This window comes from Lontra canadensis, unplaced genomic scaffold (genome assembly GCF_010015895.1).
Source record: "Lontra canadensis isolate GAN:19392208 unplaced genomic scaffold, GSC_riverotter_1.0 scaffold17, whole genome shotgun sequence".
Taxonomy (NCBI): Eukaryota; Metazoa; Chordata; class Mammalia; order Carnivora; family Mustelidae; genus Lontra; species Lontra canadensis.
Window position 1 is genome coordinate 18,807,189 of NW_022631011.1, and position 15,601 is coordinate 18,822,789.

The 15,601-nt window shown below is 44.2% G+C and overlaps 1 protein-coding gene across 4 annotated transcripts in view; it reads left to right on the forward strand.

Annotated features, from left to right (window-relative positions):
- KCTD1 (potassium channel tetramerization domain containing 1) overlaps window positions 1-15,601 on the forward strand; it is a 176,793-nt gene that overhangs the window by 118,647 nt on the left and 42,545 nt on the right. For 3 of the 4 annotated variants that reach the window (XM_032859718.1, XM_032859719.1, XM_032859717.1), the window contains exon 2: window positions 13,918-14,096. In XM_032859718.1, the coding sequence (XP_032715609.1) occupies window positions 13,918-14,096 (179 nt within the window). Of the gene's footprint in view, window positions 1-13,410; window positions 13,480-13,917; window positions 14,097-15,601 lie in introns of those variants that run through there. The other variant, XM_032859720.1, reaches the window with a different exon arrangement.

The following is a 15,601-nucleotide window of genomic DNA, read 5'->3' on the forward strand; positions in this document are numbered from 1 at the left end:
CTGTAGGCTTTCAGCTGACGCCTGTGATCCTCCAGAGGGTGTATGGGCCAGAGCCATTTATCTGTGAGCCCATATATCCGTGCACTCTCTCTCCAGGTGAAGGATCTACATGGTTCTCTAAAACTTGGGCTTCAGCCCCACAATCTTCTCAAGGAAGCAATACAGAGAGGAATGCTGCAGGTGTGTTCTAGAGAAGAGCAAAGCAAATTGTAAGGCCTGGAGAACCTTTAAACCCCTCTTCTAAAAAAAAAATTAAAAAAAAACCCTCTTCCCAAACCTCCCTCACAGCTATCTACAGAGAGGGACCCGTTAAGATCCTAGTTGGAATAAACAAGAGAATAAACAAGATGGGCAAGCATCAGAGACTGACCTCCTGAGTGGATAAGTAGACGTGTGGTTGGGAAATGAGGGAAAACCAGTCTGGTCCTGTCCAGTCCAATCCCCCGAGGACACAGGCTTTTCTTTTTGCTCCCTCTTCTTGCACTGTCCTTTCTATCACTTTCTTTCCCATCTCCCTCCCACATCCCTGTGTCCCTTTCTCACTTTCTGCCCCTTTTTCTGTTCCTTCCTACTCTCTTGTATCTTCTCGGTCGGTCCTCTGTCCCTGTCCTGCTTCTCCACCCCTGACTGCTTTTCTTGTTAGATGAAACTCCCATTTACCCACCTCGCTCTGCCACCTCCGTGGTTGTCCGGGCATTCCGTACTGTGTCTTGTGGTTAAATAAGCATCTAATAAAATTAAGCTGGGGCTCTTAAGAATACCAAAGGCATTCTGCTACGTGGTTTCCTTCCCACTGGCGGAAATGCTCGGTGGAGTGCCGTTTGGTGCTACAGGCAAATGAAGGGCCTGTTTTCAGAGTCGGATCCAAGTCCTGGTGCGTTGGACACTACCAGATTGCCCCAGACGGGGAGACAGCACATTAGAGATGAGAGAACGCAGGCTGAGCTCCCAGAACATTTTGCTTCTAACTTTAAATCATAACTTTAAATTTTTTTAAACCTTGGGCAATTCATCTACATATTCCTGCCTCAGTTTTCCTTCTTTGCAGAAGACAGGATTGGCCTTACCCTCCTCTGTCTCTGGACCTCTTGGAAGGCTGTGAGTTATGATTGTCCCTAAGGCCTTTGGAGTTCTGGGATCTAGTAGGTAATTACTGTGTATACATAGGGCAGCATGTAAATTCCAGGTATGATTTTTTTTTTTCTAATGCATTTCTATTTTTGTACCAAACTTTTCTTGCCAGTCAGGTTGATTTTTTAAAAGTTGGGTTGTTGTTGTTGTTACTTCTTTTTTTTTTTTTTTTACTCTTGTTGGTATTTATTTTAAGATACTTCTCCAAGAACACAGATGTCTCCTTTACGGCGTGAAAATTATAAAGAATAGCTCATTGCAGTAAAGTAGCGAGGAGGATGACTGTGTGGCTGCTGTCTTTACTGCTCATTCGCCTCCTTGCTCATCTGTGTTTTCAATGCTATCTTCTCTCCCATCTGCTCCTGAGCAGGAAGTTTCATCAGCCGAGGTACCCTCAGAAATAACCCCAGACGCGAGTGCACTGTGCTCATTCCAGGCCTGGTGTCAGCTGTGGGAGCTGTCGGGCCTCTCGGCAACCCCGGCGTGGCTGCCAGCAGACCCAGCATCAGCCGGGTCCCCAAGGAGCAGAGCCAGGGTACCCCGCTGAGTCACCCCGGCTCCCACTAGCCGCTCAGAGTCATGTGATAAGCACCCGGATGACCGAGGCACCCCCAGGAGAGTCTGTGCATCTTTTCACCGTGGAGATTGCACCCAGCCCCAGATCTCGCTTGGAAGCAGCCTTTTCGGCAAAGGGCTAGGTCTCTGGCACGCCTGTCGGCGCCACACCCCACCTGTTGGTTCTGGCGTGGGAAGACCAAGACTGCTTCTCTCCATCGCCCCGTACTCGTTTTTTTAATCACCCGATACGTCTTTTTGAAAAGTTGACACTGATACTGCCTATAAGAGGCTGTTACTTTATTAAAAAGCATCCATTTTATATCTCTGACACAAATTTTTTTTCTATTCTGCAGGGGGATCTCAAGCTGCTTTGTGACAGCTCTTGTAATTTAGAACAATGCAAGATATAAATAAATAAACAGCATTCCCATTACATGGTGTCAAGTGAACAATGTCTGAAGTAGGCATTCTATTCATTAAGCACCCTGTTTTATTATTTCCTCCTGTCGGTGAGGCAAATAAAAAACTAGTGATTAAAATTTAATCTTCCAGGGGCACCTGGGTGGCTCAGTCGGTTAAGTGTCTGGCTTCAGCTCAGGTCATGATCTCAGGGTCCTGCGATCGAGTCCCACATCGGGCTCTCTGCTGGGCCTTCTCTCTCTCTCTGCCTACTTGTGAGTTCTGTCAAATAAATAAATAAAATCTTTTAGAAAAAATAAATTAAAAAAAATAAAATAAACTTTCATCTTCCTCGTCAGATAGAGAAAATGCTGTGACCGTGAAGGAACCTCTCTGTGCTGGCTGCTTCTTTTTTTTTTTTTTTCTTTTGCATTCATGCCTTTGGAATCCCTTTCATTTCACAGCCAGTTCTTGATTTCAGAAAAGATTGGAATTCCAATTCAGACCTCCTAAAATTCCAGTAGCTTCCATAAGAGATTTGAATCTCTTTCATTGATATATATATTTTTAAATTACAGTATAGTCAAAAAATCAAGACTGGAAAAAGCATTATAGACCACCTGGTCCAACGGTGTATATTGTCAGTGGGAAGACAGAGGCGACATGATGTGGCTTGCCAACGCCTCAAAACTCGGCAGTGACGGGCTCCGGCTATAGCTTAAGCCGCACCTTTGTCCCCTCTTCTGAAGAACGCTGGGTTTAGAAACCGCTGTCAGTGTCAGTACTGCCAGACGTCCTACAGGAGTTCCCGCTTTTAAAAAATAATTGGGTCAGAAGTTGCTCTGATCCTTGTCACGTGGCACGGCTAAGCATTTGTATGTGTTATTTAACAGTAATGTATTCTGGGTTCATATCATCAAGAGAAGTGCAGTCCTTGCTGTCCCAAAGCATCAGTTGCCCTTAAAAGGGTTTGCTTAAGAGTGTCAGTAAGTAGTTCTTAGAGGATTTATTCTTTTTTAAGTATTTTATTTATTTATTTATTTATTTGAAAGATAGAGCGAGAGGGGTGCCGGGGGGGTTCAGTCAGTTAAGTGTCTGCCTTCTGCTCAGGTAATGATGCCGGGGTCCTGATATCAAACCCCGTGTCGGCTCCCTGCTCAGTGGAGAGCCTGCTTCTCCCTCTTCCTGCGCCACTTCCCCTGCTTGTGCCTTTTTTTTTTTTTTTTTTTAGATTTTATATATTTATTTATGTATTTGACACAGAAAGAGGGAGGGAGGGAGAGAGACAAAGAGCAAGCACAAGCAGGGGGAATGGCAAGGGAAGAAGCAGGCTCCCCACTGAGCAGGGAGCCTGATGTGGGGCTCCATCCCAGGACCCTGGGATCATGACCTGAGCCGAAGGCAGACCCTTAACCGACTGAGCCACCCAGGCACCCTGCTTGTGCTCTCTTGCTCACTCGTTCTCGCTCTACCTCAAATAAAAAAATAAAATCTTTAAAAATAATAAAATAAAATAAATATTGAAAGATAGAGTGAAGACGGAGAGTGAGCACAAAGCAGAAGGAGCAGCAGAGGGAGAGGGAGAAGCAGACTCCACTGAACATGGAGCCCCACGTGGGGTTTGATTCCAGGACCCCAAGATCATGACCGGAGCCGAAGGCAGATGCCCAGCCTACCGAGCCACCTGGGCGCCCCTGTTTTTTAAAGATAATCCATTTATTGGAGAGAGAGAGAGAGCACGAGCGAGTGAGTGCGGGCGAATGAGGGGAGGGGCAAAGGCTGAGAATCTGAAGACTTCCCACTGAGCATAGAGCCAGCCCTACATGGGGCTTGATCTCACAACCCATGAGATCATGACCTGAGCCAAAACCCAGAGTTGGATGTTTAACTGACTGAGCTACCCAGGCGCCCCCCTTCCGCCCACCGCCCATCCCCCCGCCTAGTTCTCAAAGCTTTTAAAGCATGATTTGATTTAAAATTTTGTATTCATATGCAGATCTCTTGTCTTCAGGAGCTCCCTGTGCATGTGGCTAGTTTCCAAGGAGGACTGTCAACTCCCTGGGAAATTCAGTCCCACCTTGCCCTAGCCACACTCCAAACAGAATAGCCCCCCAACATTTTCTGTATGAATGAGCATGTGAGCAAATGAACCTTTTGAAACATCTGCTATGTACATTAGGGAGTTAGAGTAGGCTAGTGTATTTTGAAAGCTGTGTATTTTAATTTTTTATTTTTTAGCACACAGAGGTCAAGCAAATAGCCATCTAAGAATCTTAAGAGGAGGTTCCCAGGGATGCAGTTAAGGTTTGAAGGAACACATTTAGCTTTTGACACTGCCGGACAGGGAATTTTTATGACCACGTCCAAGAAGTCAGTAAGTGAAGTTTACTGTCTGTTTAGAGGCAGATGTGTCCCGTAGTTAAGATCTAGGACTAGCAGTTAGAGGAGTAAATAAAATGCCGGTTCCCTGTGGTGGGGAAATACAGCGTCTGTGGGGCTAGGGGAAGGAGTCCACACGCCGGGCCAGCTGGCTCCTGCCTTCTGCATGACCACTGACGGTCCTCCTAACCCTCCAGCCAGTTGTGTTCATTTCAGAACAGACTAAGTGGAAGGACGTGGATGGAGCAGGGTAAATCTGTCCCTTCTCTCGCGAACGCCAGACTGCGGAGAGCCCTGTGATGGAGAGTGGGAACCTTACCCTGCTATGCAGTGGCTAGTGTGTAAAATACCGCCGTAAATTCATTACTAGATAATTATAGGCTAAACCACTTGACCCCACAGTCAACTTCCTTCTTTGTGAAGTGGTGATAATACTTAACATTGTGCAGAGGTTTCTGATTTCGGACTAGAAGGCTGTCCATGAGCATTAGGTACAGTGTCATTGCCAACCTCTGCTGCTGTCTGTGTTCTCCTTCCAAGAGAGCACGTGCAGGACACCAATATGGAAACAGGGAGGTGTGCCTGGACAGCTTTTATCGTCTTGTCTTTGCTGTGTTTTAGATCTGGGAATGGAGGGGACCGGGGAAGGGTACAGATGACCAGATAGTTCCCAAGAGTGTGGAAACCATACACTCTTGCCCCGTTCTTTCAGGATCCAGCTAAATAGACTTCTGTGTCAGCTAAATATGAGCTTACCATGACCTGAGGCCCATTTAATTTTCTGTTCCGCACATTTCCTCCCTGGCAAGAAAATAAAGGGAAAGGAAGCATTATCCCAAACTTCAGTTCCATTTCTGTATTTCTTCATTCAGTCGTTTTTCAAAAATGTCAAAAGAATCCTGATTATGAAGGTAAAATATAGCAGTATGCCAAGAGTATGTACTAATTGATTTAATTTGACATTTTTTTCTCTTTAAAAATAGCTTTTTTTAAAATGTCAGGAGTAATAAATGTTCAATGCCACAAAGCACAAGAGAATAAAAACAAAAATAAAATTTGCCTGTAACATCATCAGCCAGTCCTGACCCCTACTAATATTTTGATGTGTTTAATTCCAGAGTTTTTTATTGCATATACAAATATCTTTGGAAAAAAACTTTCCCTGTAGAACTGTTCCATAACCTGCTTTTCACTTTAATGCTATATATTATTTTTTTTAATTAGTAACGTCCATAGTTGAGCTGTAGTGTGTCTTCTAAAATAACTCTGATGTCTTAAGTACATTTAAAAATATCTAAGAGATCCTCTCTGCCTGCCTCTCTGCCTACTTGTGATCTCTCTCTCTCTCTCTGTCAAATAAATAAACAAAATATTTTTTTAAAAAGGGGGGCGGCACCTGGGTGGCTCAGTGGGTTAAGTCTCTGCCTTCAGCTCAGGTCATGATCTCAGGGTCTTGGGATCTAGCCCCACCTAGGACTCTCTGCTCAGCGGGGATCCTCCTTCCCTCTCTCTCTCTGCCTGCCTCTCTGCCTTCTTGTGATCTCTCTCTCTCAAATAAATAAATAAAATATATTTTTTTTTTAAATCCAAGAGATCTAATTTAAAAAGCAATCCAACTCTTTTTGCACAGCAAAATTCTATCAAAATGGTCTCTTTTTTCGAGTCACTTTCCTTTGGGGGGAAAAGGAAGTGGGGAAATTTTGGCAAATAGTTGTTCTTTTCGTGGTCTCAGGTCAGTAATCTAATAAGGGAGCTTCTCAGATACCTATTCCATTTGAAAAAGAAAAAAACAAAAAGGCACGTTGAGGGCACACACTGCTTCTTGGGCTGAAATACATAAACATGAGCAGCCCCTCCTTTTGGCCAGCAGCAAGGAGAGTAACATTTTGCTATTTCAGATTAGGAAGCAACTGCAGATTAGTTTAACACAGTTGCTAGTCATTTTGAAACAACTTGGAAGCCTCCTATGTTTGCTTTCTAAGTTTTGTTTGTTTTGGGGGTTTTTTTTAGATTTTATTTAAATCACAAGTAGGCAGAGAGAGAAAGGGGGAAGCAGGCTCCCCACTGAGCAGAGAGTCCCAGGTGGGGCTCAGTCCCAGGACCCTGAGACCATGACCTGAGCCGAAGGCAGAGGCTTAACCCACTGAGGCACCCAGGGACCCCTGTTTTTGTTTTTGTTTTTAATCTGTGAAATTAAGATTTTTAATCTGAAAAGGAAAATCCATACAATTCAAGTGCCATTTCATTTTATGGACATGTTATAATGATTTCGTTCTCTACTTCCTTTCACACACTGGTCCAAAGCACATAGCTGGCTGGCATTTCTGTTTTGTTCTTCTCTATTTTCCTTTTTCCTTGTCTGCACCTCACCAGGTAATCCTTCTATCAATGCAAAATGCTGTCTTTTTCTCCCACAGAGCTTACCTCTTCAGTTATTTTTAAAGTTCTCCATAGTTCTCAGTAGGTCCATAGCTGTCTCCTCTGTACATCTGGTTTACTGCTCTGTGAGATTTCATTTTTCATCTGCAGAAGGAAAGAAATGTCCTTCGTCCTTCTCTGGACCAAGCACTGTATTGTACACCTTCACAAGCAAGTCTCATGTGCTGCAGGCTTGATCTCTCTGTAGGATGGGAAGATTCAACTCTGTCTTAGAGATGAGGAAACTGCTATCTGATAGGTTTGGAAACTTCTCCAAGATCACACAAAGGGTAAGGCTGAGTTCGAAGCAGGTTCAGATTGCAAAACCAGGGCTCTTTCTCCTGTACCCATAGGGTGTCCTGTGCAGGAAACTTTTCCAGCTATACAAAGTTTTGAAAGTTGTCTTACCTTAAGAGCATGTTTTCCTTTACTCCTTTTGGGCAGAAATCTTTCTTCAGCATATTATACATACTTTCCACTCTAAGCTAGTTTGGCATTTGATTTGGGAGTGACACAATTTTAGATGACTTTTATAAGTACATATTGTCCCATGGGCTAGAAAACCAGTGACCACACACCTGTTTTAAATGCATGGATTAAGGGGCGCCTGGGTGGCTCAGTGGGTTAAAGCCTCTGCCTTCAGCTTGGGTCATGGTCCCAGGGTTCTGGGATTGAGCCCCGCTTTGGGCTCTCTGCTTAGCGGGGAGCCTTCTTCCCCCTCTCTCTGCCTGCCTCTCTGACTACTTGTGATCTCTGTCTGTCAAATAAATAAATAAAATCTTTAAATGCACAGATTAAGACTTAAGTAGGTACTATGAGTGTGAAGGGGGCTCCTACGATAAAGTGAATGGAAGATTTGATGTCAAATTTGGATGCTCAGAAGGCTTTGGTGCCTAATTCTCAGGAGTCTTCAGAGACTGACAGAAACTGTCCCCTACATAAGGTATATGTACAATACTCATTGATTTTAAAGCACTGCTGGGCCTTTTAAATTTTATTTATTTATTTAAACTCACCTGAAATTGTAAGATTTTTTTTTTCTCTCTTCAGTGTCATTCTGCTATTTAGTTAAAGTCTGTAGAAACCACAAGCTTGATACGTGGTCGGAGCCCAGGTAAGTATTACCTGAATGAATGAAGAAACAATGAGATCTCTCACAAAAAATATGTTGACGTTACGGTTAGGAGTCTTTTTATACAATTAAGTAACTGTGGTCAGTATAGTGATGTTTTCCCACAGGAACCCTTACTGTGAGTCCAATGGGACTTTGTCAGCTCTAAAGTAATATTCCCAAGGCAACCATAGATTTCCATCCAAGGAACTAGCAGGGTCCATGCCTAAGATACTGTGATCACAGTTCACATACCCTAAACAGTTGGTCAACTGTCAGAAAATAGAATTAATGGGAACACTACAGTCTCTGGGAATTCCATATCGAATAGACCCTCCTTGAGTCTGTGTGTGTGTATGTGATATAAATACATATATTTTAAACCCAGTTCGAAATCTGTGGAAAAGCTATGATTTATATTATATTCCTTCATCCCTCTATTAAATGCTATGAATTACAACATCAAATAATAAAAGTAAGTATTTTACTATTGACATGCTTTTCTAGAAACATCCCCCAAGAAACCTGTTTCTTTCCCCATTGAAAGAGGCAGTGTAGTCCAACTTGGTAGTGAGACGTGACCTAAGACAGGAGCATACATTTTTAACAAATAAAGTCATTCAAACTTTCAGTTTAAACTTCAGCTCATTTGTTCTAGGCAGTGCCCCTGGGGCTCCTGTTTGAACAGTGCTCAGCTAGGTTAGATTTAGAAGGGAAATTTTTCATTAGCTTCTTTTGAAAGATGCCTGAAGTCAAATCCCTTGAAGGACTCTCCTACCGAAAAATCATTGCTACTCCGCTGGGTAGGTGAGGTGGATGATTAAGCTGAGGTATCCTCAGACTGAAAGCAGCCAGGAAATGGAAATTTTAAAGGTAAACTGATCAACGTACCTGGAAAATCCGTATGGGATAGAAATGGGGGAAAGAGGAATTTGAAAGAAAATTTCAGATAGCTCTTTCATGTCTGAGTACTGGAGTTAGACTGATGCATCCTATGAGAGGAAATAATGAACATCTTTTTAGCTTTAAAAAAAAAAGGCGATATTGGGCACTGGGTGGCTCAGTTGGTTAAGCGACTGCCTTCGGCTCAGGTCATGATCCCAGAGTCCCGGTATCAAGTCCCACATCGGGCTCCCTGCTCAGCAGGAAGTCTGCTTCTCCCTCTGACCCTCTCCCCTCTCCTGCTCTCTCTCTCTCTCTCACTCTCCCTGAAATAAAAAAAATAATTAAAAAGGCAGTATTTCACAGAAATTTTACATGAGCATTTGGACAGTAAGTTGTTTTGATTGAAGTTTTTCCAGGATTATTTTCGGTTTATTCTCTTTCTGAATGAAACTGAGAATAAAGTGAATAAATCTTAAGTGTCCACATGTGGACAACTATGGGACCTCCCTGATCAAGATTTAGAACTTGTCTAGCAGTCCCGAAGGCTCGTTCTTACCCCTCTCAGTCAGTAAGCCTCCCCCGCCCCATGCCAGCACACCCAGGTGGCCAGTGTTCTGAGCTGTGTCTTCACGGATTCATTTTGTGGTCTGTAGCTTCATGTGAGTGGAATCATACAGAGCATGCCCTGGTGCCTTTTCTCCATGCACTCTCTGTGAGAGCCGTAAATGTTGCGTTTTCCTCACTGCATGGCTGTTAATTTCATTTGTTTTCATAAAATCAGTCAAAAGAGAGAAATAGTGCTGTGAGGTCCTAAGCCGTACTATATTCCCTTCTGCAGTAACTACCTCTCCATGTAAACATGGCAGGGGGCGCGGGGGTGCGGATGGTGTGCCAGGCTGGCTAAGTCTGTGGGGCATGCGACTCCATCTTGGGGTTGTAAGTTTGAGCCCCACGTTGGGTGTAGAGATTACTTAAAAATATAATCTTTAAAGACATACTTTATTAAATAAATAAACATAGTTGATAAGTTCAAGTCTGTTGTGATTTGGGCTTCCACATATTAAGAAAAATTCAAGCAAGATTTACTGTGCGGTCTGGTGGGATGTGGCTATGTGGCTATGTCCATTACAATTTAAATTAATACAATTTAAAATTCAGTTCTTCAGTTCTGTTAGCCACACTCAAATGCTCAAAATAGTCACATGTCGCTAGTGGCCACCTTACTGAATGGAGCAGATCTAGAATGTTTCCATTGTGGTAGAAAGCCCTATTGGATGGCGATGTTGAGAAAGCTGGCTGTTAGCTGTCTTCCTCTGCCCTTTTCCCCTTTGCAGACATAAGGATGTTGTAGTGACTTTAGTTTTTCTCACTTTAGTTAACATTTAATTCTGTGGTTCTCAGACCATCATCTTATAAGCTTCTGTTTCCTAGATTGTCCCTCCAGAACTTGGGGGAAAAAATAAATGGGAGAATTGTTAAACATGCTGCACTTTTAATTTCTAGAAGGTTCCATGCATTCTCCGACATTGGGGCCTTGGCAGTATCGTTTGAAAACCTCCTCCTAGCATCCCACTGTGGGTTGATTTCTCATCTGTCAGATCTTAGCTTAGACTGGCTTTGGCTTCAGGAGACCTTCCCCAACTGTCCTCCCAGCCCCCAAGCCTGGGTTACATGTCTCCTCAATTCAGCTTTCATACTGACCTGTCCGTGCCCCACCTCCCCGCTTCTGGTAGCAGCTGCTTGGTTCTTGGCTTCCGTCCCCACTGAACAAGCTCGGTGAGGTCAGGCACCATTCTGTCATGGTCAGTGTTGCATATCTATCTCTGGTACAATGCCTGGCTCTTGGGAGAGGGTAGCAAATACTGTGGAATGAGAGTACAATGGGCTGCACACCGAAGGGCCTGTAACCATGCAGCTTCATGGTAGGGTTCCTCTCTCCCAGGTGGAGAGAATGGTCTAATCCATATGGGAGTTGCTCTGAGACAGCTTTCTGTCCGGGCCTCTTACAGAATACACATCAGTACCCACATTTGCGCCCTTCCTGGTTGAAGTGTTTGGTTTGCCTTTCATCGGAAATCATAGTAAAAAGACATCCAGACTGAGAGGATGCTGGGTGAGCAATCAGAGGGAAAGGCAGATGGGGAAGTGGAGCTGCAAAATGCTCATAATACGGTAGAAAATTCTGCATCTGTCAGCGGGCAGCTGTTCTTGGCATCACAGGCCACGTCTCTCCAAGCCAGGTGATCTCATGGGGAGGCAGCGGTGTAGAGAAAGGAAGGGTATCCTGTCAGGATAGGTGACAGAAAACTCTAGCTTGAAATATGAGGAACTCGGTCGTCCCACGTAACGAGACATCTAGAGAGAGGCTCAGGGATGGTTGAGTGGGTGTGTCAACAACGTCCCCGAGAACCTGGGTCCTTTCCAGCTCAGCTCGGGCGCCGGCTTCCTCCCGAGGCCGGTAGGAAGATGACACCCCTTCTGGAAGCTCGGGGTCGAAAGAAAGAAGAGAAAGCCATAGGCGAGGAAGGGGGTTGTCAGAATGTGTACGATGAAGCATAGGAGTAGAGGCTGGGTATCTGCTGTAAAGGCCAAGACTGCACAGCCCCAGATATCCTCCCTCCATCCCAGCCTATGGATTTTCCAAGTTCTTTCTGTCTCCCTTAGACTGAAAAGTGCCTTAGAAGCCATCTAACCAAGGGGGCACACTCAGACCAGGGAAGGCTCCCAGCGTGAGAAAGAGGACGAAGGGGAGGACAAAGCGGCTGACAGTCCTGCCAGAGTCTGGCCTGAGCCCCCTTCCTGGCCCTTAAGGGTTCATTCCCCTCCCCAATCCCCGCTGCCCCACTGCTGAAGAAAACACTGGCTTAGTTTTAAATTTAGCAATATCCATACATTCATGATTTACAATGTAAATGCTATATATTCTGGGAAATCTGGAATCCTTCAACTGATCAGTTATGCTTTCATTTTTTTTCTCCTTCTATATAGACCTGGCAGTATTGGAGCTGTGCTGAATGAGGTCACAGTCTAACTACAGTATTAACCCTGCAAATCTGTTCATTTTCGCCTGAGCCCCCTCAGGCGGGATACAGAATGTGTCCAATTGAAAAACTATTACAGACACTGCAGTGCCGTGATGGGATGAATTGTAACGGGGCGGAGGACGCGGAGTGGGGGAGGGGTGTCTAGCCAGGTAGGGAGAAGCTCTTAGAAGTAGAGGCTATGGGATTGCATTTTTAAAGGAAGAATGTTGCTCTTTGTCATTTGAATTCTAAAGTGCTAACTTTTAGTATTTTCAAACCCAAACTGTTTGATATTTTCTACCAACCGTGTCTTTGTTTCTTGGTTTTTTCCCCCATCCAGTGCCTCTTCACATTCTCTCCTCAGTGTGCTACAAACATCCGTTTATGCGTTTTTTAATATCCCTTTGCATTATTAAAAATACGTAGGAACGTATAAAGAATGGTAGAGTCAACACCCACGAATCAACCACCCCATGTAAGAAATAAAACGTAAACTCTTGTCCTATGACTGTTTCTGGACCCTGTTTAATCCAGCGTGGAGCAGAGCACAACACAGATGGTCAGCGTTGTGTGTGAAGGCCCCATCCCGCCGCATTCACGGTAGCTCAGAGTTTCAGGAAGCTTGTGCATTCAGTCTTGCCTGGACATGTGGTTAATGCTAAGTAGTCTAACAGTTGTGCCCCAGGTAATTCCTAGAGCTGTTTCAGGTCATAAAATCTCTGATGTTTTGCAAATTTATATTTTATCGTGCTGAGTTTTATGCACAAAAACTAGGTGACTTCCCTTTTATAATCTCCATCAAAGGCATTTTTCAAAACCCCTTTATTATGCCTTCTCGCTGACTTCGCCAGGCATTGTTTGCATGTTTGAAAACAGTTTTGGGCCAAATGATAAATCTGAGAGTATTGTTGTGGCACTCGTCTTGCAGAACTCGGACGTAAATGCTATTTTAGCTTATTCCTCAATTGTGGGCTGGAAATATTTGACCCCTTCCTGGAGTGCCAGGGACCTGACTTGACTTGTCTGTGGTTTGGTGTCTTATTTAAAAGCAACTGACCATGTTTGTATAGTGTTTGAAATATTTATATTGTATCCATGGAAAGGATGTGATATTTTATTTCCTCAAGAGGATGCTTCCTTCGGCATGCTCTCGCACCCACCCCGGGATGTCCTCTGTGCGCTCTTCTCCTTACCCCACACCCCTGCCCGTGGGACTGCTCCATCAGCACCTGCCCCGGGAGCTTGATGTCTTCAAGAAGTCGGGCGGGCGTAGAGAAGAGCACCTTCCTTGCTTGTGGCTCCCAAGCACGTATTTAACCACTGAAGGGTACAGTCTTTCCAGAGTGTCCCCAGACCCACAGTGTTACACAGAGAGAGAAGCAGAGAATAAATGGGTAGCGTGTGTGTGGATTTTTTTTTTATTTTTTTAAATCTCTTGACGGCTGAACTCGTGGTGCCTGTTTACAAGGTTGCTTTCAGAATGTGTGCCGATGGCCAAGCTAGTCCTAGCCTCCTCTTCCTGGTTGGAAAAATAGAAATCAAGGAAAACGTTTTGCAGAACACAAGCGCTGAAAGGTCTGTATTTATCCCAACTGCCTAGCAGTAAGTTTCCAGAGAGAAAGATAAAGCATCTGTATTTTATTTAGGTGTGGGTTGTTTGAAGCGTTGATTGTCTTTTCATTTGGAGTGAGTCGTAGCTCTCCACGTGTCATTACCAGTTGTTAAATGCGAGAATTCATTAGTGAGATAAGCCATCATAGAGCTCAGGATGATTGGAAATGAACATTAGTTCCCCTCCTTGACTCTGAGCGTGGGAAGTTTTCCTTTTCTTCGTTACAGATTTTGTTTTCCTGATACTCATTACAGCAAGAGCGAGAGCCCGCTGGTTTGGGGAGATGTTACTGTGGCATGAGTGTCGGCGCTAGTCGCTGGCTTGTTCTTGATGATGCATGTGTTTCCTTTCTCTCCACTGAAAAGATGAAAATGTGTCTAAACTTGCTTATCTCTCTGTAGGACAGTCGACCCAATATGTCAAGACCTCTGATCACTAGATCTCCTGCATCTCCGCTGAACAACCAAGGCATCCCTACTCCAGCTCAACTCACAAAATCCAACGCGCCCGTCCACATTGATGTGGGCGGTCACATGTACACCAGCAGCCTGGCCACCCTCACCAAATACCCCGAATCAAGGTAATCCAGGAAAAAAAAAAAAGGAAAAGTCACGCTCGGAAATGATTGTGTTTGATGATGTGTTTTTCCTTTGACCCCCACAGCAGCAGCATGACCTCCCTGGGCGGGGGCGGGGCGGAACGTGAGCACCTAGCTCCTGCTCTGGGATGTGGCAGGCAGTCTCCGCCCATTGGGGGCCTGAGCCACAGCTTAGTGGCATATGCGTAGACCTGTCACAGGGGAATGGAGTTTTGAGGTATTTCGTCCTGCTGCGATCTTTGAGTTTCTCCATGTAGCGCAAAAAGAAGGATGATTTCTACCTACCACGGACTTTTCTTCTGTCCTCTTCTTCTAAAACACACATTCTTATCAGTTCTTTGAATTTTCTAGGAGATCATGTGGCCCACCAACTTGTGAACTAGAGGAAAAGAAAAAAAAAGAGAGAGAGATACTCTTATCAGTGAGTGGGGCAGTATATTTAGAACAGTATGCAAAAGTCCAGGAAGCCAAGATAGTTTTGCCTTAAAAAAAAAAAAAAAAAAAAAAAAAGGCAGTGGAATTTCTGAGAATGCAAGGCAGATAAGTAAATATAGAAAGTGTCTGAAGAGGGAAGAGTGTTTTACAAATAGGCATTATACACTTGATGCTTATGAGACACCCTGTCCCCTGTCCCCTCCCACCCACGTCTAGAGGAGCTCCAAGGAAACAGTTTGCTTTGTTATTGTTGCTGGGACACCTCTCCTGGCTCTGCCTGGATTTGGGGGCTATGCACAGATCCTCTAAGGGAGCTGATCTTCCCCAGCTGTGCTGGTGGGTAGAGGAGGCAAGAGTCTGTGTGGGCTCAAGTCAGGAATAAGGGAGTTTTTCTGCTTGGTGTTGATCATCTGAACTGGAAACACACTGTTTGGGCTTTGGGAAGGAACCAGTTGCTTTTTCAAGAACTTCTGACAGTGACAGATAGCGGATAGCAGCACTACCAGGCAGGACTGACGTAGAGATCGCATCTTGATCACTGCGTGAAGACCCATTTTTTTGTTTGTGTTTTTTTAATTCTCACTATGCTGCCTATTATTTTATGAAAGAAGGGGAAAGTTGAGAAGAAAAAGGAAGTATTTTCTCTCTCGATTTCCAGATTCAATTTCCGCAAAGTGAAATTATTTTTTAAAACACAAATGACTGTTAATTCAATTATCAAAAAAACTATGTCTTTTTAAATGAAATGGTGCCATCAGTCAGTTATTCCCGTTATTAAGTCCCCACTTTCCCCAAGTGCATCGTAATAGGTGCTCCAAAGTCATGCTGTGTGATGGCTGTATTTCCCAAGAATATCATGATATAAGTAAGTAATGTTTCTTTTAAAAAAATACTTACTTCCATTTTCTCTAAGCTAATACCAACATCAACAAAAGAAAATCACTGTGCCTCTTTCAGATGAGCACTGTGTTCTGGGGGGCAAGCCACAAAACTTACAGGAGTCAAAAACCAAATCCTTAGCCGTAGCAAAATTCACCCATCTGATCTGATGG